General features: G+C 41.8%; 1 protein-coding gene across 2 annotated transcripts in view; it reads left to right on the top strand.

Annotated features, from left to right (window-relative positions):
• kndc1.L (kinase non-catalytic C-lobe domain (KIND) containing 1 L homeolog) overlaps positions 1–24,819 on the top strand; it is a 92,035-nt gene extending 67,216 nt beyond the window's left edge. For both annotated transcript variants that reach the window (XM_041568656.1, XM_041568655.1), the window contains exons 21-30: positions 1,315–1,428; positions 2,072–2,222; positions 4,539–4,706; positions 7,598–7,807; positions 15,214–15,296; positions 15,456–15,606; positions 16,493–16,615; positions 16,706–16,765; positions 19,538–19,695; positions 23,485–24,819. In XM_041568656.1, coding sequence (XP_041424590.1) covers positions 1,315–1,428; positions 2,072–2,222; positions 4,539–4,706; positions 7,598–7,807; positions 15,214–15,296; positions 15,456–15,606; positions 16,493–16,615; positions 16,706–16,765; positions 19,538–19,695; positions 23,485–23,716 — 1,450 coding nt within the window. In that variant the 3' untranslated portion in view covers positions 23,717–24,819. The remainder of the gene's footprint in view (positions 1–1,314; positions 1,429–2,071; positions 2,223–4,538; positions 4,707–7,597; positions 7,808–15,213; positions 15,297–15,455; positions 15,607–16,492; positions 16,616–16,705; positions 16,766–19,537; positions 19,696–23,484) is intronic.
• The last annotated feature ends 317 nt before the right edge of the window (positions 24,820–25,136 follow it).

Here is a 25,136-nt window from a genome sequence, read left to right as displayed (position 1 = left end):
TGTGCCTAAATGAAGGAGTGCCAAATGGGCACAAGACACCTGTGGCAGACATTAAGTACATGATGGAGTGGCACCCATACCACTGTGCTTTGCATCTTGCCCTTTATTTTAGGGATACTGTCATGGCAAAGAAATATTTTCAAAACACATCAGTTAATAGTGCTGCTCCAGCAGAATCCTGCACTGAAATCCATTTTTCAAAAGAGCAAACAGATATTTTTATATTTATTTTTGAAATCTGACATGGGGCTAGATGTATTGTCAGTTTCCCAGCTGCCCCCAGTCATGTGACTTGTGCTCTGATAACCTTCAGCCACTCTTTACTGCTGTACTGCAAGTTGGAGTGATATCACCCCTGCCGGAAAGCAGTTCCATCCTAAAGTGCTGGCTCTTTCTGAAAGCACATGGCCAGGCTAAATGACCTGAGATGGTGCCTAAACACCAATATTAAAACTAAGAAAAAAAAAATACAATTGCTGGTTCAGGAATGACATTTTATATGGTAGAGTGAATTATTTGCAGTGTAATTTAGAATTAAAAATGACTTCATAAAAATCATGACAGAATCCCTTTAAGTGCACAGTACAGACCAATCTCTGTTGCCTTTCATCTCTGTATACTGCATTGCAAGCAAGCCAGACTTCTAAAAACTTGCCCAAAAGCCTCAGATAGGTTCTAGGAGGTCCCCTAGCAATTCGGCAGGTTTAAGGTGGCGAAATGTTGAAGTCAAAGTTTTTTTTAAAGAGACAGTACTTCAATTTTCGAGTGGTCGAATTTTCGAAGGTTTTTCAATTCGAATCAAAGTCGAATTTGGTCTATTCGATGGTCGAAGTACCCAAAACTTACTTCGAAATGCGACGTTTTTTAATTCGAAAATTCACTTCGACCTTTGATAAATCTGCCCCAAAATGAAGTTTAATTAATATGGCTTGTGCTGAACATACTTTTTGCCTATTTTATAATCACAGAAAATCTATAGCCCCCGCTAATTGTACCATTAATTATACAGTGCTATTACAACGTGTATGACCAGCTTTAGGGGTAACCACAAGTTATGTGATATATTGGATAAATGTACCATACTATTGTTGCAATGCCAGCTCTGTAACTGTATATTATCCTTAAAGGAAGATTTTCTTTACCAGAGAGCACTTAAACTAGTGCGCTGAAGAATTCAGCTTAGCAGGTCTGTGAAATTCTCCCTTGGTGGGAAACCTTATGTTTTATTTATAGCTTATTTATAGCTTCCATGCCAGCCTTCTGTAAAAGCAATTTCACTGTTTCATTATATGTTGTATTTTTGGCTTTTCACAGAAATGCCTTTTTGGATGGCTATGTGCAGCAATTTCTTTACACATTCCGATACTTCTGCACGCAGGAGGATCTCCTTCAGTTTCTTATTGACAGGATAAATTGCACCGCAGCAAGGTAATCCACTCATTCACTTCATCATGCTCAGCTTTCCTTCTTCTGATCGGCACATTGCATTGCAGGCTTAATTCCTGTGCTGAAACTATACCTTGCACTCAAAGATAACCTCTAGAAAATGATTCTAAAGTTTGTTTAAACTGTGGTCATAAAATGGCTCACAAAAGGCTTTTTTTTATTTATTTGTGTATTGGAACGTTACCCCATTTATAATCCTGAATATAAGGATGTCATAACTGCCATGTAATTGTCTTATAATTATACTGTATATACCTAAAGTTTATTACTAATGGAAAGAAAACAAAGTTATGGTTATAAAATATGAACAACAAGCTTGACAAAGGGTCAGGTGCGACCCGAAACGTTGCTGTAATGCCCTAAAGGGTTCCAATAAAGGCGTTTTAATTTCTAAAAAGAAGGTGGTGCTGTTTCGTCTTGTACTATAAAATATGAACAAACAAGCTTTATACCATTAACATTAATATTTTAAGAGACAAGTTACTATAGTTAATCTATCTTCCCATTTGTCCTATAAAAAGGATTTCTGGAAAAAAAAAATCATTAACAATCTGCCTTAATCTGCAAGATCAGATGTTTTACGCTAGTTTCTTTTCTGTGCAATAACATGTGTTTATTGATGCAGCGGAGAAGCAACTTCTCTCCCATCTGTGGATAAGAAAATCTACCACCGCTCTCTGATCCTGCTGCAGACTTGGATAGAAGACTGTTGTCTGGTCGATTTCTCTATGAATCCAGATTTATTGGACAGACTGGAAGAATTCAGTAATTCCCAGGTATGGGGTCAAGCATTCAGTCAGCTCTTTATAACAATGATGCATCATTTCCTGGCCCAGTGGAGCATGCAACCTAAGGAAGAGCTTTCGACTCCCCTTATTTCTTTGGGACTTACCCTTCCGGTGGTGCACATCTGTGTGTGATGTCACTTTGGGTTGAAGCAAAAATTTACAGGTCCCTCGATAACATGGATGCCGAGCTTGACCGCTCTGATAAGGTCACTATCACATTTACACAATATTAGGGTCAGTTTCACAAGAAACCAATGAATGCCTGTATGTATTTGAACAGTGAAAGGAAAATCATGCGAGCACCTGGGAGAATATACAACCTATATGCAGGTGGTGCCCTTGACCCCAATACTTGTAAGGTATCCATACTAACCACACATATCGGTATCACTAATTGGTTGCTATTGGTTAGTTGAACTGAGCAACTATTCCTATAAGTACTTATATTGTCTGGACCAGTGATCCCCAACCAGTGGCTCATGAGCAACCCATTGGATGTTGCTCTCAGTGACCTCAAAGCAGGTGCTTATTTTTGTATGTCAGGCTTGAAGGCAGGTTTTAGTTGCAGAAAAACCATGTGTTCTGTCAAGTAGAGCCTCCTGTAGGCTGTCAGTCCACATAGGGGCTGATGTTGCTCTCAGTGGCCTCAAAGCAGGTGCTTATTTTTGTATGTCAGGCTTGAAGGCAGGTTTTAGTTGCAGAAAAACCATTCTGTCAAGTAGAGCCTCCTGTAGGTGTCAGTCCAGTCCAGTGGCCTCAAAGCAGGTGCTTATTTGTGAATTTCAGGCTTTGGGGCAAGTTTTGGTTGCATAAAAAGGTGTACTGCCAAGTAGAGACTCCTGTAGGCTGTCAGTCCACATAGGGGCTACCAAATAGCCAATCATGGCCCTTGTTTGGCACCCCCAGGGGCTTGTTTTACGTGTGTGTTGCTCCCCAACTCTTTTAACATTTGAATGTGGCTCACAGGCAATGGGGACCCCTGGTCTAGACTCTAAAGCCAAAGTTATTTTTGCTATGAGAAGAGGACAATCCCTCCAGCAGACAATGAGACTTTCACAGGAAAGCCTACGTGTATACCCAGGGAAAACACATAATGGGAAAAGCTGAACTTTGGGGGAGCTGTCAAGCTTGGTTCTCTCCTACTTACATCCTGTCAAGTTATGGAGAATTTGGTGTAGGTTACCATGAAAACACTTTTTATTTAACACGTGCCTGTGATGCATCCTATATAGGGGAGCAATTACAATTTAGTCTAGTAGATTCTCATCGGATAAAGCAATTGTTTGGATATATATATGTGTATACGGTATATATATATATATATATATATATATATATATATATATATATATATATATATACAATATCAAAACAGGGGGGTTGTGGGAGCACTCTAAAGGCTTTAAAGTATATATATAAGTATAATAAATGCTATTGCATATGTACCCAAAACAGGGGTTATTTTGTTACAAAGTTATGATCATAAAATTGATAAGCCACCATACCACGTCAAGGTAAACCCCGAATGGCGGTCCCTAACTTGTTTTATATTTTATGTGCATTTTAGCATTACCTGTAATCAATGTCCGTTGAACGCTGTTTTTTCACTGAAGGCTAAATCCTCCCCAGCCAGCAATCAGGCTTTTAAAGGAGAGATATTCCCAAAACAAACGCCCAATTTTAAAAACCCCCCTGTTTTGATATTGTGTATATATATATATATATATATATATATATATATATATATATATATATATATATATATATATATATAGTCCACAAGGTAGCCAGCACTCTCGACAAATGGTTTAAGTTGCCTGGGTGCAGTATTAAAATTTAAATATATACCAAACAAAGAACGGATCCGCACTCTCAGGTCTTAAATAAAAAATAAAACGTTTTATTGTAAGATGTCTCGCATCTTGAGAGTGCGGATCCGTTCTTTGTTTGGTATTCCCTGGGCCACATTGGGCTAGAGCAGATCAGAGCGATTGTTGGCCGGAGGGCCAAGGATCAGATTATACAGTGGGCCTATGATGATCCAGCAGACTGCATTGGCACACTGATGAGGTACCCCCAAAAGCTAGATCTCTGATTCTTTGACCGCTGCCTATTTTATGCATATCAAGTTAGCTTTGATTACGTATTTTCATATGGAGAGAAAAAGATCAACAGACCATCATGGAAAATGGCAAAAGGGCACTCATAAAAATACTCTATACTAAACTATTGGAAATGAAACCCTAGTACCCTGGTATTAGTCTATATATTTTCCCCATGTTTTAATGATTTGTTTATTTCTAGGTTTTCCAGAAAGACGACTGCAGTGAGTACCTGGTGTCATTGCTGCAAGAAGTTGCCAATAAGAAATATACCATTTCTTCTCCAACATTTACTTCTGGAGATAAGGACGATACCAAGTCGCTGCACTCCCTGTGCACTAAGTTATCTGTGGATAATGTCTCCAGGAAGGTCAGTGATTCTGCTCTTATATCCTCATATCAGGATTATTAAATATAATTTAAGAATTATGGAAGTATGAGGGATCTGGCCACAGTCACAAAACACCCAATTCACATTCTCTTTTCCCCCTTCTAATTCGTTGAATTAACTTCAAATATGCTAAAGTACTTGCACCCAGGCACTTAATCACTTTTTTTGCCGATACGACTTCTTGGATTTATAAATATATATTGGGGGTGCACCGAATCGACTATTTTGGATTCGCCGAACCCCCGAATCCTTTGCCAAAGATTTGGCAGAATACTGAATCCGAATCCTAATTTGCATATGCAAATTAGTGGTTGAAAGGAGAAAACATTTTTTACTTACTTCTTTTGTGACAAAAAGTCACGTGATTTCACTCCCCGTTCCTAATTTGCACATATGAATCCTTCTGAAAAAGGCAGAATCCCAAACCAAATCCTGGATTCGTGCATCCCTAATATATATATATATATATATATATATGTATATATATATATATGTATGTATATATATTTATAGTAAAATGTGGACTCCAAAACACTTGCACCTCGTGCAGTGGCGGAACTACAATACAGTGGGGGGCCTGACTGCTGAATCTTAGTGCCTCATCTTTTACATTAAATTTAGCCATCCGCTAAATACCAGCGGTGGTGAACCGTGGGAGGGGGGGTGTTTACTCAAGGTACTGTGCATTGCTTTTAAGTTACTCCACTGAACCATGTGAGTCACAATGGGTGCTTATAGGCAAAATAGTCAGCACAACTTTGTTAAATCTTCTTACTTTGTATGGGTGCAAGTTCTCCAGTGGCCACTTCCCACCAGCAAATACAGCAGAAATTCGATATGAACAGCACCACAATGCCTTTATTACACACTTTTAGGGCATTACCGCAACATTTCAGGCCTCACTTGGCCCTTTTTCAAGCTAAACTGCCAAAAATTACACTATTTAAACTCTTAGTGCCATCTAGTGGACAATTAGTAACAAATTACAATCATGTGAAACACATTATTACATACAATAGAAACAGTAACATTTTACAAAAAGTATCCATCCGGTGAGTGATGCAAAAAAAAAAAACTGTTACAAATGAACTTTGTTCACCTGCACGTTTTGCATCACTCACCAGCTCTTAGCTGGCCTTTGCAAGTGGAAGACATATGGGAAGTTACCCCATGGACCCTTACACAGCCAATCCCAATGAACCCACCAGGGATTTCAGCAGTGACTCCTTGCAGTATATGTGTGTGCCTGCCTGCAGCTCTCTTTCCAACAACTGCCACGATATAAAATCTGGCTATTACTGCTCTACATTTGAAAAAAGAGTAACACCAAAATATGAAAGGAATAATTATATATTATAGTGTTGCCCTGCACTGGTAAAACTGGTGTATTTGCTTCTGAAACACTACTATAGTTTATATAAACAAGCTGCTGTGTAGCCATGGGGGCAGCCATTCAAGCACAGCATATACAGTAGATAATAGATAAGTACTACTATAGTTTATATAAACAAGCTGCTGTGTAGCCATGGGGGCAGCCATTCAAGCACAGGATACACAGTAGATAACAGATAAGTACTACTATAGTTTATATAAACAAGCTGCTGTGTAGCCATGGGGGCAGCCATTCAAGCACAGGATACACAGTAGATAACAGATAAGTACTACTATAGTTTATATAAACAAGCTGCTGTGTAGCCATGGGGGCAGCCATTCAAGCACAGGATACACAGTAGATAACAGATAAGTACTACTATAATTTATATAAACAAGCTGCTGTGTAGCCATGGGGGCAGCCATTCAAGCACAGGATACACAGTAGATAACAGATAAGTTCTGAAGAATCCCATTGTATACCATAAAATTTATGTTACATATCCTGTGCTTTTTCATCTTTGAATGGCTGCCCCCATTGCTACATAGCAGCTTGTTTATATGAACTATAGTAGAGTGACTGAAGCAAATACATACGTTTTACTAGTGCAGAACAACACTGCATTATATTGTCTTTCCTTTAAAACACTTTCATTTGTTAGTGTTACTGTTCCTTTAAAGGGATTCTGTCATAATTCTTATCGTGTACTTTTTATTTTTAATTACACTGTTACGTTGCAAATAATTCACTCTACCATTTAAAATGTTATTCTTGAACCAACAAATTTTTTTTTAGCTGTAATATTGGTGTGTAGGCAGCCACCTCAGTGCATTGTGCCTGATCCTGAGCTTTGAGAAGGAGCTAGCACTTCAGGATATAACTGCTTTGAGACAGCTATTGTTTCTCCTCTTCCCATTGTATTATACCACAACCCTAGGTCATGTTTGCATTGCTATAAGTTTTTTTTTCCTGCTTGGGTGCTATTATCATGTCCACCACTAGGCGAGGCTAGGAGCACGTTTAGCAATGCAAACAAATCCTTCAGCAGAAATGTCAGGTAGCTGCTATCTGGTCAGCTGCCGTTGTACTGTTGATAGGCTGCTGATGGGATGCTGTGGAGGGAATGGAGGGGGATTATATCACTCCAACTTGCAGTGTAGCAGTAAAGAGTGACCGAAGTTTATCAGAGCACATGTCACATGACCTGAGGGCACCTGAGAAACTGACTATTTGTCTAGCCCCATGCCAAATTTTAAAAAAAACATGTTTTCAATGCAAAATTCTGTGGGAGCAGCTCTATTAACGGATGGGTTTTGAACAAAACATGTTTTCCTGCGACAGTATCCCTTTAATAATGATATTCTGTTGGACAGTCTGTGCACATGTGATTTAGTTTGCATCTCTGCTAGCAATTAGCAACCCTGTATAAGAATAAAGACTTTAATCCTGTGCCCTAAGCTGTTTCCAATTACTGTAACGTTTGTTGTATGTTTTGCAGAGCTTTAACTGGAAACTGTCCAAGGGAAACGGAACCGCCGAGACTCACAAGACGCATTACTTGGTTGCATCAGCTTTACCCCGGCCGTGTTATCCTGGCTTTAGCGAAGAATTATCCATGTCCTACATCAAAGCAGATGAGATTGGAATATTCTCTGTATATGAGTGCACAGTTCAGCAGATTGCTACCCAGCTAACCTTGCTCCAGGAGGTACACGTGTGCATAATGCTCAAAACAGATGAGTGGAAATGGAAGTTTTAACAGCTGAAAACTGATATAAGGGCTTTGAAACCTTTTCATGTCTCATGGTAACATTTTACTTGAGGCACTTAAGGGTATATTAACATAACCTTTAGAGTTTGTTTTATCATTTATCTATCACTCAAACCATAACTTAAAGGGCACCTATCACAGAAAGCTTGTTTCAGAATGTTTATTTTTTTTTTAATTTTGAAGAAGCAAACCCTGTTAAGTGCTGTGCCCTTCAGACCAGGAGCCCACTCCCATTGCAGGTGGCCATGTTGAGGCACATACATGAGCATAATAAGCAATTAACCTGGTTCACTCAATATGCTCATGATGTGAGCTATTATTAATGCACGTGTTCAGATTGAGCAAGCTTTTCTATAGTCGGCCCTCCTGTCAGTGCAGACGTCAGGGGGTTTTGTCTTGATTCACCTCTGGAGGCAGGACAGAAAGATTGATGCCTCTTGGCTCCTCCTCCTCCTTCATATAAGTGCTGGCTCCACCATCTTCCCTCAGTTTTTTTTGTCCTGCCTCGGAGGTGGACAGTTTATTTTTATTTTATTATTTTATTATTTTCTAATTATAGTTCTTATTTATTATAATTCTACTTCACAAGGAAGACTTCTACCACTCTGGATACGCTGAGCTATCCATGAGAGTGTAATGCGACCAGATCACCTCACAGGCTAAGTGAGAGTTCATAATCTGCTGTAAACGCTGAACTGTTCAGTGAACAGAACAGGGAAAAAGTCGACATAATTGTTACTGGGGCACGCTGATGCTGCCTAGATGTGACCACATTACAAGTTTATTCTGCTGAACACGCTGAGCTGTTCACTTAGCAGATCAAAGACATGGACGCCACATTATGGAGGTAAATTCCATATAACAAGAGGGGACACCTTGTGACACATAGCTAGTCTAGTAGCGAGCTGTGCGCACATCATGCTAGGTAACATGTTCTTTCCATAGCGCAACGGCAGCGTATCTCTCGCGCAGAACCGAGAGAGCCGTTCTGACGTCATCACTGTGCGCGGTCCACTCGCGCCAAAATGCAGAGTGCGTACTGAGCGCGCTGACGTCACAGATCGCGACTACAGGCAAACGGCATTTACAGGAATAGCAACGCGAGACAGCTTGTCGCAAGATTGAGAGTAAAACAGTGAGTTACTGCGGTTCTCTGCATATAAATACCATGGATCAGACAGATTCCCTCACCGAGTTAAGAGCAGAGATTAACACTGCCAAGAAAAGGGAGACAAGGTCTCAGAAGAGACCAGATAAATTACCAAAATGCAAGACATGTAAGCATTCCCTAAGGAAATCTGAAAAGAACTATTGTTCCGATTGCAAACCCAACAGGAGCTCAGATTCATTGGAGGCCCCAATACTGTCCCCACACCCTCCACAACAGGCTGACAGGGTGGATTCTGCTCCTAATACCCCTCCCCAGGGTATAAATTCTAGTGGACCCACCACACCTACACCTTTTATCCCATCAACCTCTATGTTATCTCAAAGGGCTACAGAGGCCTTAACATCTAGCCCACGTGACCAGGGTGCTACGTCCCAACCACCATTACCAACACCACATCAATTTGGTGACTTCCTCCAGTGGATAATGAATACAGTTCAACCTCCACAACCCTCAACATCTAGGGACCCTAAAAAGCGTAAATCGACCATCCTTTCAGATTCATCTGAGTCAGAGGAGGGTCTGGTTTCAGAGTCAGAAGATGAACTACTTCCCCACCTACTATCAGAAAAATCTGATCATTCCAATGACACTTCTGACAGTGATTCTGATGAGGAAAAACAGTCATTGATAAACCCAGAAGTGTCTAAGAAGCTGTTACGACAAATGCTTCAAACACTTGAAATTAAGGATGAAACAATTCCTCTCTCAAAGGCAGATAAGCTACTAGGGGGGCGCAAAAAATCTAAGCCAACATACCCAGTTTTCAAGTCAATTACTCAGGCAGTTGAAGCAGAATGGAATCACCCAGACAGGCGCATTGCGCCCACTCAGAGATTTTTTAACACCTTTCCTATTCCAGAAGAATTCGAAAAGAAGTGGGATAGAGCACCTAAGGTGGATTCAGCAGTGGCCCGCCTTTCCAGACAAACAGCACTACCAGCGGAAGAAGCTGCATTCAAGGGCCCTTTAGATCGGCGGATGGAATCCACACTAAAGAAGGCCTATGTTCAAGCGGCCGCCACCTTAAGACCAGCAGTCGCTTCGGCGGGTTTGGCCCGTACGGCTAGGCACTGGGCCCTAGAGTTGGCACGCCAACCACCATCCTCTCAACAACAATTACAGTCCGAAGTAGATAAATTAGCAACAGCTCTAGCATTTCTTGGCGAAGCATCCATTGAGGTGGTCAAACTAGCAGCAAAGGCAACTGCGAATGCAGTAGTACTACGGCGAGCTCTCTGCCTTCGTCACTGGACAGGTGACACTGCCTCAAAACTCAAATTGTTATCTCTCAAGTTTACGGGAGACACTTTATTCGGTCCAGATCTCAAACAGATTATAGCCGAAGTCACTGGGGGCAAAAGCACCTTCTTACCAGCAGGGAAGAGGCAGAGATTTGATAACTCTAACAAATTTTCAGGCAAGAGACCATGGAATCCGCAAGCTAAGCCCTTTCGTTCCTTTCGCAACTACAGGTCGTGCCAGACAGACCAGAATAACAAACGCGGTAGGACCGCTTGGCATCACCAGAACAGAAACACGAAGAAACCAGCCACAGGCAAACCCAGTTCTGCCTGACTCCATCAGGCAGCAGAAGGGGGCAGTCGGGGGCAGACTGCAAAGATACGTGGGCGAATGGGAGACTCATGTGACAGATACATGGGTGATCACCATTCTTAAACAGGGTTACAGAATTCCCTTCTCCCCTCACTTACCACCAAGAAGGTTCGTTCCAACCACTATACCACCACACAAGGAACACATTCTATGGGACACAGTGGAACATCTACTTATCACGGAGGTGATAGAAAAAGTTCCAACACACCTAGAGTTCAAGGGCTTCTACTCCAACCTCTTTCTCATACAGAAAAAGGAAGGTTCCTTCAGACCAATTCTGAATTTGAAACCATTGAATCACATGGTTTACAACAAGAAATTCAAAATGGAATCCATAAGATCGGTCATAGCATCCATGGAGCCAAACATCTTCATGACCTCGATAGATTTACAAGACGCTTACCTCCACATACCCATACACCCTGTATCCAGACAGTATCTCCAGTTCGCCATCCACAATCAACATTACCAATTCACTGCATTGCCTTTTGGACTTTGTACTGCGCCACGTATCTTTACCAAAATTCTGACTCCAGTGGTGGCCTACCTCAGATCCCTGGGAATACATATCATACCGTATTTAGACGACCTACTGATCATGGCTTATTCGGAGGCACAATCAGCCAGGGACACAGACATGTGCATACGAGTACTCACCCAACACGGGTGGCTTCTCAACAACCGCAAGAGCTGCCTAGAGCCTTGCCAGACAATTCAATTCCTCGGACTCTTATTCAATTCCGTCACACAGAAGGTGTCCTTACCTCAGCAAAAGATCATCAAATTGATCTCCACGACTCACACATTTCTGACACGGACTACAAGGTCAGCCGAGGACTGCCTACACCTTCTCGGTCTCATGGTATCCGCCTTAGAGGCCATTCCATTTGCCAGGTTTCACATGAGACCCCTCCAACAAAATTTCCTAACTCATTGGAACAAGAATCACAAGGACCTCCACCAAGTGATACCAATAGAGGAAATAACATGCAAACAATTGACATGGTGGACCCTTTCGTAGAATCTACAAACAGGCCGCAGCTGGGCTCTTCCCCAGTGGGAGATAGTCACGACAGACGCCAGCCTCAAGGGCTGGGGAGCAGTTTACAGATCAAACAATCTTCAGGGACTATGGTCTCCACAGGAGAGTCTGCTACCCATCAATGTGCTCGAACTACGGGCTATCGCCCTAGCCTTAGAGAGTTTAACACAGCTGCTCACATCCCTACCAGTCCGAATCCAGTCCAACAACGCCACAGCTGTAGCGTATATCAACAAGCAGGGCGGAACCCGCAGCAAGGGAGCAATGAACGAGGTAACCCGCATCTTGAGTTGGGCAGAACGGACCGTACCGATGATTTCAGCAGTATTCATCCCGGGAGTCCAGAACTGGGAAGCGGATTACTTAAGCAGAACAACCATAGACCACGGGGAGTGGTCACTCAACAGCGACCTTCCTTCTTCTAACTCAAAGATGGGGAAGGCCCCAGGTGGATATGCTAGCCTCAAAGCACAACTTCAAGGTCCCCAGCTACTGCGCCAGATCATGGGACCCAGGGGCAGCCTTTGTCGACGCCCTAGTCATCCCCTGGGATTTCGTGCTCATATACGCATTCCCACCGTTACCGCTTCTACCTCGGATAATTCGGAAGATAAAACACAGCAGAGCAACGGTGATTCTCATTGCACCAGACTGGCCCAACAGAGTTTGGTACTCAGACCTAGTACAGCTCTCCATAGCAAGACCATGGCGACTTCCCTGTCGGCCAGATCTGCTCACCCAAGGCCCTATTCGACACCCCAACCTACCTATGCTCCGTTTGACGGCCTGGCTGTTGAGACCCAATGGTGGACACAGCAGGGTTTCTCACAGAATGCAATAGAGATTCTACTTCAAGCATGAAAACCAACTACGGCTAGAGTGTACCATCGAGTATGGAGACTTTTCATATGCTGGTGTGCCCACCGCACATCATTTGGGAACATGTCACTACCCAATCGATGATAGAATTTCTCACCGATGGTTTCCAGAAGGGTCTGGCTTTACGTACCCTCAAGACTCAAGTATCGGCTCTATCTGTGCTTACTCATGTACAGTGGGCAGAAGACACTGCTATACGACAATTCTTCAAAGGGGTGCTCAGGAAGAGACCACCTGTACGAGATCCGACCCCAGCTTGGGATCTGCCATTGGTTCTAGCTGCTTTACAACAACCTCCTTTTGAGCCGATGGTGACGTGCTTTGAAGTGGCTGTCGTTCAAGGTTACCTTCCTCATCGCTATTACATCTGCGAAGCGAGTTTCTGAGATAGCGGCTTTCTCTTGCAAAGAGCCCTGGTTAATCCTCCATGAAGATAAAGTAGTTTTGAGAACTATCCCGGAGTTTTTACCTAAGGTGGTGTCTAGCTTTCATTTGAATGAAGAGATTGTTTTACCTTCATTTTGTCCTCGGCCACAAAATGTCAAAGAGGAACTCCTTCACAAACTAGATGTAGTGCGGGCAGTCCGCATCTATTTGAAACGATCAAGCTCGTATCGCACTGCAAACGGCCTCCTAGTGTCTTACGCAGGAGCGACTAAAGGAAGTGCGGTCTCTAAACGGACAATAGCATGGTGGCTGGTGGACACAATCAATTCGGCCTATGATCACAGCCAGAAGGCCAGACCTTTTTCAGTAAAAGCCCACTCTACCAGAGCACAAAGTACTTCTTGGGCTTTACAGAACATGGCATCACCAGAGCAGATCTGCAAAGCAGCCACTTGGGCGTCACCAAACACTTTTGTTCAGTTTTATAAGTTAAATGTTTTTGCTTCTCGAATGGCCACGTTTGGCCGGAAAGTTCTGCAAGCAACAGCAGTACAGAAGTTCAGTTGAGACTTTATGCAGCTACCCAGTTTTTGCTTCTCGAATGGCCACGTTTGGCCGGAAAGTTCTGCAAGCAACAGCGGTACAGAAGTTCAGTTGAGACTTTATGCAGCTACCCACCCTATAAAAGGGACAGCTTTTGGACGTCCCCTGACGTCTGCACTGACAGGAGGGCCGACTAGAGAAAAAAGGGTTTTCTACTTACCGGAAAATCCTTTTCTAGTAGGCCCGAACTGTCAGTGCAGTAAGTCCCACCCAGGCTGATTTTAGTATGGGCACAGGGACATCTTTTTCGCTATCCTTTCCTTTCTATCTGTTGTCACTTGGCTTCTTTCTGTCCTTATCTCCACCAACTATGCTTTACAAATAACTGAGGGAAGATGGTGGAGCCAGCACTTATATGAAGGAGGAGGAGGAGCCAAGAGGCATCAATCTTTCTGTCCTGCCTCCAGAGGTGAATCAAGACAAAACCCCCTGACGTCTGCACTGACAGTTCGGGCCTACTAGAAAAGGATTTTCCGGTAAGTAGAAAACCCTTTTATTATGCACATACATGTGCCCCACAAAATGGTCTATACAAATAGTGCTCTGTACTAGCATTCTGTTGATTTGGTTACTGTTTGTGTGTGGTTGAGGTTGAAAGTGAAGGCCACAGCTATCCAAAGAGGGGCCACAAATGCAACAGAAGAAAAATGCCACAGTATATAATGTGTGTGTATATATATATATATATATATATATATATATATATATATATATATATATGTGAATTCCATTCCGGGCATATTTGTAAGCAGATTTATTCAAAAAGTCACTTCTTTATTTAACCAAAGATTAAAATCATAATGAGGAGGATCGACGTTTCGGTCTTGAAAACGGTCTCAGATCAAGACCGAAATGTGGATCCTCCTGACTATGATTTTAATCTTTTGATAAATAAAGAAGTGACTTTTTAAAATAAATCCAGTGTGCACTGCTTACAAACCTGGATTGGATGTATATGAAGCATTGCTGCAGCACCGGACCTACTTGGTTTTATATATATATATATATATATATATATATATATATATATATATATATATATATATATATATATATATATATATATTTACCACAGCACTCCAACATATAGCCCCCTGGGAAAACCTGTTTTGCACAACTGAACTGTAACTCTAATAAAAAAAAAAAAAGACACTTTTAGGCAAGGCAGTGTCCGTGAGTCAGTTCTATCTAAGTGAAAAAAAAACAAAAAACAAAAAAAAAATATATATATATATATATATATATATACACGCACTCTGTTTTGATAACATTTATATGTATAACACAAATGCTGTTGTAGGGTAAAGGGTTTTCACCAAATTTGCAAAATCAAAAAAGAAAAAAAATTCAACTAATAATTTAGTTGAGTAAGAAATATTTAGCCACTGTGTGTTTTAGGAGCAATTCATTTGACAGTTTTGTTTGGGAAAAAAAAGTTTGTTACTCTACTCCCCTGCCTGTGAGTGCGTACATGTGACATAAAAAAGAATAGGTGAAATGATTGACACGTGTTTATAAAGAGGCACCATATTGCATATTGCGCTGTACATTCGAAGGGTACTTACATCTTTAGAAATGGTTTGCACAGATGCATCCATGTATAATTCCGTACAGTGTTGGGGTAACGTGTTTTATCTCTTTCATCAGGAAATGTTTAAGAAGTGCCATCCAGTCCACTTTTTGAACTCTCGGGCTCTGGGGGTGACAGACAAATCAACGAATGTGCCAAAGTAAGTGTATCATGAGACAGAACACTTCACTTACAATAACTGCACAAGCTTCGGGCAGAGCTCAGGCCGCAGGGGACAAAACAACAATCACAGCACCCTGTGTACCATAGACCTAATTCAGATACTGGCAATTCCACTGAGACCCTTTATGTTTTGCAGAAATGTCGGCGTTGAGAGCCCCCCGGCTGAAGCCTGCAGTCTTTTTCTACCAAGCTTCACACAAGACAAATATCTGTTACAGATGCTGCGATTTGCAGAAAATTTTAGCACCTGGGTGTCTGCCGAGATTGTCACATGTCACACTTCCAAGGTTGGTACTGCATGGCGGCACAGATCTCCGATTAGCATGGCATTGCCCTACTGCTGGCCACACACGTGTATATATTTCATACAGTGTGATCCTTGTTTCCAACCGTACTGGCAGCGCCTGGACAGAATTGCAAAAATGTACTGATGCAGGTAGCATCTCTTGCTTCTTCTCTGCTCATTTCTATCTCTCATGTCACACTGAACAATATACCTGAAAAGCATCAGGAGACTCTTTCTGTATCAGGAAGTTCACTTGTGAGTTAACTTATAGTATGTTATAGAATGGCTAATTCTTAGCAACTTTTCCATTGACCTTCATTTTTTTTTCTTTTTTATAGTTTTATAATTATTTGCCTTCTTCTTCTGACTCTTTCCAGCAATCAAATGGGGGTCACAGGCCCCATCTAAAAACAACTACTCTGTAAGGCTGCAATTGCAATGTTATTGCTACTTTATATTACTCATCTTTCTATACAGGCCATCTCCAATTTATACTCAGGTCTTTTATTCATATCAATGCATGGTTGCTAGGGAAATTTGGACCCTAGCAACCAGATTGTTGAAATTGCAAACTGGAGAACTGCTGAATAAAAAACGAAATAATGCAATAAATAATGAAAACCAATTGCAAATTGTCTCTCTACATCATACTAAAAGTTGATTTGAAGGTGAACAAACCCTGTCCAGACGATACCAGGACAACATATTCTTGATATTAGCAGTGTTAACCCTCTAAGGGACAGTCTCATTGTTTTGGGAATGTCTGGTCTGTGAGCTAGTACAGTTAAAGTTTGTTACCCTGTGTCTCTGGACAGGAAGATAACAAAATAAACAAGCTTATTGTTGTCTTTCCAAGGCTCTTCTAATATTGTTGCCACTTGTTTTAGTTGCAGGCCGGTGTACTGACAAAGTTCCTGCTTGTTGCAAAATTATGTTACGAACAGCGAGACTTTGCGAGCGCCATGCAGATCCTGGGAGGCCTGGAAAATCTCATTGTACGACAGCTCCCCGTGAGTTACATTCCTTCCGTTATTCACTGGCATTTCATATCACTCAAGGACAGAGAGATTAAATGTTTCTTTTTGTTTTGCTTTGTCAAGGCTTGGAAAAGTCTGCCCTCCAAGGTGTCTGATATTCTGGAAGAACTGAAGGCGGTAGAGGTAATGAAATTAATAAATTCCAAAGATACAGAAAATAAGACAGTGTGTAAAATACTTGTGTAAAGTGTTATGGGCTTATAGGGTAAGAGCACATGGGCAGATTCGGGGAGATTTAATCGCCCGGCAACTAATCTCCTCATTTTTGGGGAGACTAATCTCCCCAACTGCTTTCCCCTGTCTTCCGCCTGCTACAATGAAAAAACGCCTGCGGCATGGCACTCGCGGTGCTTTGTTTTCCGAAGTCGCCCGAAGTTTCCTCGTGAGGCAATTACGGGCGACTTCAGAAAACGAATCGCTCCTAGTGCCTGCCCACAGCCGGGAGATTAGTTGCTGCAAAGAAGAGGAGATTTGTCGCATGGCGACTAATCTCCCCAAATCTGCCCGTGTGGCCAGACCCTTACCTGTGCAGGTAAGATTCACTTGTTTCAGGTCTGATTTAGAGTTGACACCCGCCCGTTATTTGACTGACCCAGACAGTAAATCACCAGCTAGGTCCAGAATTACAAATTTACCAGCAATGTTTTAGCTGGTAAATTCATAATACCCCGCAAATCCCTCCCTTCCCTGACCTTTTCACTGCTCGATTACATCATATTTGGAGAGACATGCCCCTTACCTGCCCCATATCCACCCCTTTACCCACCCAATTTACCCTTTTCACCCATTCCACTCCTTTTCCGCCTCCAAGTCCCAAGTGACATTGCTGCCAACCCTGGACCCAAAGTCTGTTATTCTTTCAGAAAAAAAGTGGCAACCCTAGTCTGATGTCACCAAGGGCTCATTCACAAAAAAGGTGCAAAATACGAGTGCAAAGCACTTTGTACCTTTCTCCAAAGCTGATTGCCCTTGACACCCCAAGGATGTAAATTCTAGATTGGGGTGTAAAGATTTGTTTCTCTCTCAGTATGCAGCTGTCTGTGTTTAACGGAACTGCATACATGGAGTGACAGCAGATGGGAGCCACATAGCATAACCTGAATTTGTGCGTCACTCCGCAGGCCGACAATCCGATGCCCCGCTATTCTGCTCCTGCTCTGCCTGCACCGGGAAGCATTGTTTCCGCTCGGGTGCAGACAGATGGGTCAGATTTCAGCACCGAAATGTAACAATTTGATTTTGCGACGAAATCTGCCCACAGTTGAAAAGGCAAGGGGAGCAGCAGGGCAGCAGATTCTCTGCATGTAGATACCTTAAATCTACAAAAAAATGATTTGAACATTAAATAAACAAAAAAGGCTGGTTTTGCTTCCAATAAGGATTAGTTATATCTTAGTTGGGATAAAGTACAAGGTACTGTTTTATTATTACAGAGGAAAAGGAAATAATTTTTAAAAATTAGAATGATATGCTATAGGCTTCGAATGAAGTCTCCAGATAATCCCATACCTGTAGTGTTGAGTTCTAAATCCCATCTGTACTAGATATGAGTTAAGGTGGCCATACACGGGCCGATAAAAGCTGCAGACAGACCGAGTCGGCAGCTTATTGGCCCATGTATGGGGGCCACCGACGGGCTTCCCCGATCGAGATCTGGCCGAAAGTCAGCCAGATCTCAATCGGATGGGACTAAAAATCCCGTCAGATTGCGGCTGCATCTGTTGCGGTCCCGCGATCTGACCGCCCATTCCCGTTCGCTAGGATCCGATCGTTGGGCCCTAGGGCCCACGATCGGAGCGAGATCTGCACGTTTGGCGACATCACCAAACGAGCGAATCTCTCCGTGTATGGCCACCTTTACTTTCAGAGAGTCTGTGGAATTGCTGCTCTGTGTCACCTGTCACCCTCACTTTGCCCTGATACCAGATTTCCAAGGTATTGATATATATTTTCAGTTGTTTCTATACCAAAGAACAGATATATCAATCGCTTATGCACAATTATGCATAAAAGGATAAATAAACTGAATTTATAATCTAGTTTTATCCCCGAGTAAAATATGAGGCACTAAGTGTGTATACATAGGCAGTGATTTGTGTTGAATATCTGATTAGGAGCTGCCAAGTTAGGGTGATGCAGATGGGGAGTTACATTTGCAGTCTCATGGGTTGGTGGAAAAAAATTATTTTCCAAAGTTGCCTCGTGAGGAACCCATTGATTGGTTCCCTTCTTCCAGTGCATCTCTCTCATAAGCAAGAACATGGCAATGCTAAAAACCACTTCTCCTCAACATTTTGGGCTAATTGTTTATAGGCTTCCACAGACCAGAAGTACCTATACTGACCCATGGGATATGCTTTTCTGTTGCTGTCAGTTGAGAAAAACAATAGTTTTTTTCCACTTATTTATCAATACATTTTTTGGAAAATTTCCTGTGCGAGAAAAAAAACATGAAAAAAAACGTATTAATTTTTGCCCAAAAACCATGAAATCTTCGGATTATTGCACTAAACCCAGAGCAGATCAGTATATCTTTGGGACTTCTCCCATTGACTTTTACATTAACTCAGCTGGTCTGAGTTGAAGTACTTTTTTATTCATACATTTACTAAAGTCGAGATTTAATAAATTCCGAAAAATTTGAGTTTCTTTCCACTAAAAATTCTAATTTTATAGTAAAATAAATCTAAAATATTTTGACTTTAATAAATAACCCCCTATGAGAATGAAACACCCTAGGCTTGAAGCTCTAATAAGGAGGCCATACCAATAATGTCTGTACTATTATTCCTCCTTTGGGTTCTTTATCAGCAACACAATGTAGCTGTGCATATTGTGAGTAGAGATCTGTTGCTCTGTGAATTTTAGATATTTTGTGATCTTATTTCTCACCAGGTGTTTTTAAAGAGTGACAGCCTGTGCCTGACAAAGGGAGACAGATTCAGAACATTGCCCACAATTCCCTCAGCTTGCCTTCTAGCAATGCATGTTCAACAGCTTGAAACTGGCGGCTTTACCATGGCAAGTGGAGCCTTTAAATGGAATAAATTAAGGTGAGTCTCTTCCATTAAAACAATACAGAGGACGTGCTTTCAGAAACCTGAATAAAATTCTCTCAGCTTCTAGACTCTGGCGCTGGTTCCGTTTGCTAGGTCTAAAGCAGTGGATGGGGTGGGCCCAATCTGAAGGTTAGTTAGGATGAGATACAGAGAGATACCACTAGAAGCCCACTTTAAGGGCAGAGACACACTAATCTTGCCGAACTGCTTTCCTGCCGGGTACAATCTAAATTGCCGGCGGGATGACACTCAGATCGCTTCGTTTTTCTGAAGTTTTCGGAAAACAAGCTATCCAAGTGCCATCCCTCCGGCGATTCCGATTCTAGCCGGCGGGAAGGCAGTTTGGGGAGATAAGTCGCCCGAAGAAGAGGCAATTTGTCGCCGGGCAACTAAATCTCCCTGAATCACCACGTGTGTCTTTACCCTGAAGGTTAATAAGAGTGACATTTTGAGCTGAACAGTTATTTGCTGTTGTTGCAGACCAGCCCTTGCAAATTAAAGGGAGGCTTAACTTAAAAACACCCAAAACCTATGAGGACGGGGGGGATATACAATAGAAAAAGGATCAAAGCTGACTTTTTTGCATATTGAGGGGTTATTAAAATGTACTGAAAAGAAACTGTCAAACGTTCGGGGAGCCAGTAATATTAAAATATTGATGTCATATAAAGTCTTTGATGGGGTAGTTCACCTATAAGTTAACTTTTAAGTATGTTATAGAATGACCCGTTCTTAATAACTTTTAATTTTTATTTTTTTTTATTTTTATATATATATTTAGTTATTTGCCTTCATCATTTGACTCTTTCTAGCTTTCAAATGTGGGTCCCTGACCCGGACAGCCAAAAGGCTATTGCTCTGTGAAGCTACAACATTATTCTTATTGCTACCTTTGGTTACTTATCTTTTTGTTCTGACCCCATACTATAGTTATTCCAGTCCTGTCTTCACACCACTGCCTGGTTTGGCTAAAATATCATGGACCCTTGCAACCAAATAGCTTCTGAAATTCCAAACTGGAGAGCTGCTAAATAAAAAGCTAACAAATGCAAAAAACTTAAATAGTGACATTCTGAGACCATTTGCAAATGGTCTTCATTGTTTTCTATCTACCTCATACTAAATTTTAATCCAGAGCTAAACAAGCTATAAAAATCCAATCAAAGGCCACATTCACCCTGTGGTCCTTCAGCTGGACATCCCTTATCTACAACATGGGAGTATAAATTATTAGGCGTATTATCAATAGGATTGTTCACCTTTAAATTAACTTTTAGAATGATGTAGAGAGTGAAAATCTGTGACAATTTGCTGTTAGTTTTCATGTTTTATTATTTGTGGTTTTTGAGTTATTTAGCTTTTTATTCAGGAGCTCTTCGGTTTGGAATTTCAGTCTGGTTTCTGAGGTCCAAATTGCCCTAGCAACATTTATGCATTGATTTGAATAAGAGACTGGAATATGAATAGGAGAGGAGTAGAAAGATGAGTAATAAAAAGTAGCAATAACAATACATCAGAGCATTTGTTTTTTTAGAAAGCTGGAAAGAGTCAGAAGAAGAAGGCAAATAATTCAAAAACTATAAAAAAAAGAAAAAATGAAGGTCAATTTAAGTTAAGTTGCTTAGAATTAGCCATTCTATAACATATTAAAAGTTAAAGGTGAAACACCCCTTTAAATGAGTATAGTTAATTTCAGCACATGTCATCAGCAACTAGTGTATTTTATCCTATATAATCATTCTGATTACTGCAGTTGTCCTTGAGGATCATACAGCCTTATACTCTTCCCCCAAACCCTGAGGGGAGGGATTGAATATATGGTAGAGCCTTGCTTATGGCCTAATACCGTATACCTTTTTTAGCCAAAAAAGTAATGTATAAAGACTGGTTGTCTAACGTAATAGCCAGAACACTGCTTCCTGCTTTTCAGCTCTCTAATTCTGAGTTAGTCAGCAACTTTAAGGGGAGACACATGTGACATATCTGTTCAGTAAGTTTTCAATTGATCCTTAGCATTCAACTCAGATTCGAAAGCAAACAGCTATGACCCATGTGCCCCCCCCTCAAGTCACTGATTGGTTACTGCCTGGTAATCAATCAGCGGAAAGCAAGAGAGCTGAAAAGCAGGAAGAAGTGTTCTGGCTATTATGTTAGACATCCAGTCACTCCAGCCTTTATACATTACATTTTTGGCTAATTAACTATATTAGAAACATGTTTTATTTTGCACAGCCTATCTAATTATCTAGTTTTTATTTTTACACTCAACAATTCCTTTAATGTACAGCTTTGCTGGTTACAGAGACACAGAATTTGGGAGAAAAAACAGCACTAAGCTACGCTTTAAGGCAGTACTTCCCAAACTCTCTCCCTGGATGGCTTAGAGCAGCGGAACAAGGGGCTAGGTCTGAAGCCTTGTTAAGCCATTTGCTCTCCTATATACACCTGAAAGAGTTTTGGTCTGGAACAAAAACAAAGGTTGAACCTTCTTAAACCCCTGCTTTAAAGGAGAACTAAACCCTAAAGTTAAAAAACCCTACCCCTCTACCCTACATAGACTCCCTCCCCCCCCCCAGCCTAGCTGCTATCCCAGGCAAATGCCCCTAAGTCTTTACTTACCCCTCTGTGCAGATTCTGTCCAGCGGAGTTCACGGGTGCCATCTTCAGCCACTTCAGTAATCTTTCGCATTAGACTGGAGCTGTGGCAATTTTCCTGGGTTTTATCGCATGCACAGCTGCCGCGAAACAGAAAATTATTCCAACTGCGCATGTGCCGCTAAGCCGGTCTCATTCGGAAGATTACCAAAGCGGCAGAAGATGGCTGCCGTGAACTCCGCTGGACAGAATCTGCACAGAAGGGTAAGTAAAGAGTATAGTGTATTTGCCTTTAACTTTAGGGTTTAGTTCTCCTTTAAGATATACTGACCTGATTTGTGCGTTCCTTGGAAACATGTTACTATCACTTTAAATTAGGGATGCACCGAATCCAGGATTCGGTTCGGATTCGGCCAAATTCTTCTGCCTGGCCTAACCGAATCCGAATCCTAATTTGAATATGCAAATTAGCGGCAGGGAGGGAAATCGTGACTTTCTGTCACAAAGCAAGGAAGTAAAAAATGTTTTCCTCTTCCCACCCCTAATCTGCATATGCAAATTATGATTCGGATTCGGTTTGGTATTCAGCCGAATCCAAAATAGTGGATTCGGTGCATCCCTAATTTAAATGCCTCCTATGAATGCATAGCAGTTCCTGGGAGCCTCTCTAACACTGTGCCCTCTTGTCCGTTGAGAACACAATGTTGTTCTTCTGAAATAATAAATATAATTTGCTTGTGTGAAGACCAGACTGCGCTGTTATATTTAGTTTCTGTGCTAACTGTTGGACTGGTTCCTGTGCAGATAAGGGCACCTGCCCATTAATGCTGATCTATTGCACAGGTGTTTGTTTGAATTGGACTCCATGGATCCTGGCAGGGGGCCCAAATACATTGATGTCCATGCAAGCAATTATCTCTAAAAGGACAGGACAGTAAGACTATAATATAAAAACATGTTTATGTATTCAGATGTAATGTATGGGTACCCTGCACTGGTACAATCAGCTGCCATTCAAGTTAAAGATAGGCTGTAGGAATCATATTTGCACAGCTGATAACAGATAAGCTGTTTAGAATATACAGGATTTTTGTACATAAGGGGGTTGAATTTGTCTGCTTTTGCACCTGACTCCCCATGAGGATTTTGCTGAATATCTCATTGTTATATTGCCTTTCTGTTGCACAGAAATATTGCAAAAGTTGTGAGCCAGGTACATGCGTTCCAAGAAATCCCATACTCCTTCACTCCGGACCCAGAGCTCCAATTCTATCTCCGACAGCGAATAGCTCACTTCAGCGACACTGACATTTCCATCTTGGCGGCGGACAACAATGCCAATTTCCATCACGTGCCATCCGATAAGCATTCCCGAAAAATCCAGGACACCCTGCGGAGAATGAAGGCTACTTTTCAATAACTCCCACGGAACCAAAAACCACGTTTGGGAAATAGGTTTTTATCATCTGCCTAACCAAAGATAACGTGTAGCCCTGCAATGGCTAATGTCTGGCCCTCCATCTGTTTGACTCAACAACTTTCACAGTTGGTCGCCCCAACTATATAAAGAAGATCTCTATTCTTCCTCATTTACAGCCACTTGGTGCACTCCAATATGACCTTTATGGACTGGCAACCTATGGTTGTAGTAGCTAAAGAGTAACTTACTACTTGGGACGCTACAGTCAATACCTGCAATGCGATAAGACACCTTCTACCTCTGAGGCCATTTCTTTAGCAGCTTGAACATGAATGTGTCTTATAGTAGAAGAGTATTTGGACTGAGTTGTTACTTTACATGTGTATGTTTTGGGAATAACTGTGATTTGCTAATCACTGGGCAATATGGGTTTTATTTTATTGGCTGGATAAACTGTTGTAGGGATCCCATGCTATTGATTGCTTACAAACCAGCGAGTTTAGAATGATCTCTCGGGGAAGTCTGCTTGTTCCCATGGGTGACTTTATTCCAGATCTGCTAGTGAGGTCACCTAATGGTCATCTAATTCCCTGGGTCATACTCTGGGGCTAAATGGAAGTCTGTTGGATAAGGACCACATCACAATAAGCCTATGCACTCCTCATCCAACTGTACTCTGAAACCTTCCTGATTGATATCTGGCTGATTTTTGGCAAGATATCTGTTGGGTGAATCCATACCGACTTGGTCTGGAGGTAGTAAGTCGACAGCTCATCTGTAACATGGGCATACTTGGACAGATCCACTCCTTTGGTGGGCATGGAAAAGAAAAGTTTCTTTGCACCCAGACAAAGGGCCATATCGGGTTGGTCCAACTGTATTTTTAAACTTGCCTGATTGATACACAGCTGATTTTTGGCAAGATATCTGTTGGGTGGATCCATACCGACTTGGTCTGGAGATAGTAAGTCGGCAGCTCACCTGTAAGATTGGGCATACATGGACAGATCCTCTCCTTTGGTGGGCATGGAAAAGAAAAATGTCTTTGCACCCAGTGAAGGGCCATATTGGGCTGATCCAACAGTATTTTTAAACCTGCCCAATTGATATCTGGCAGATTTTTGGCAAGCTATCTGATGAGCAGATCCATCAGTGGGCCCATACCGACTTGGTCTGGAGGTAGTAAGTCAGGAGCTCACCTGTAATATGGGCATACATGGACACATCCACTCCTTTGGTGGGCATGGAAAACAAAAGTTTCTTTGCACCCAATGGAAGGGCGATAGGCTGATCCAATTGTTTTACCCCAAGGCCAACAATCGCTTAACAGCGGGGCGTGGCTGTGTAGAACTTTTGGGTGAGGCTCATAGCCACGGTGTACGGTGCCTTACAAAACAGGGTTTTCCAGTCTTCCCCAACA

The sequence above is a fragment of the Xenopus laevis genome, chromosome 7L, assembly GCF_017654675.1.
Source record: "Xenopus laevis strain J_2021 chromosome 7L, Xenopus_laevis_v10.1, whole genome shotgun sequence".
NCBI lineage: Eukaryota > Metazoa > Chordata > Amphibia > Anura > Pipidae > Xenopus > Xenopus laevis.
This window is presented reverse-complemented; position numbering and strand designations above follow the sequence as displayed.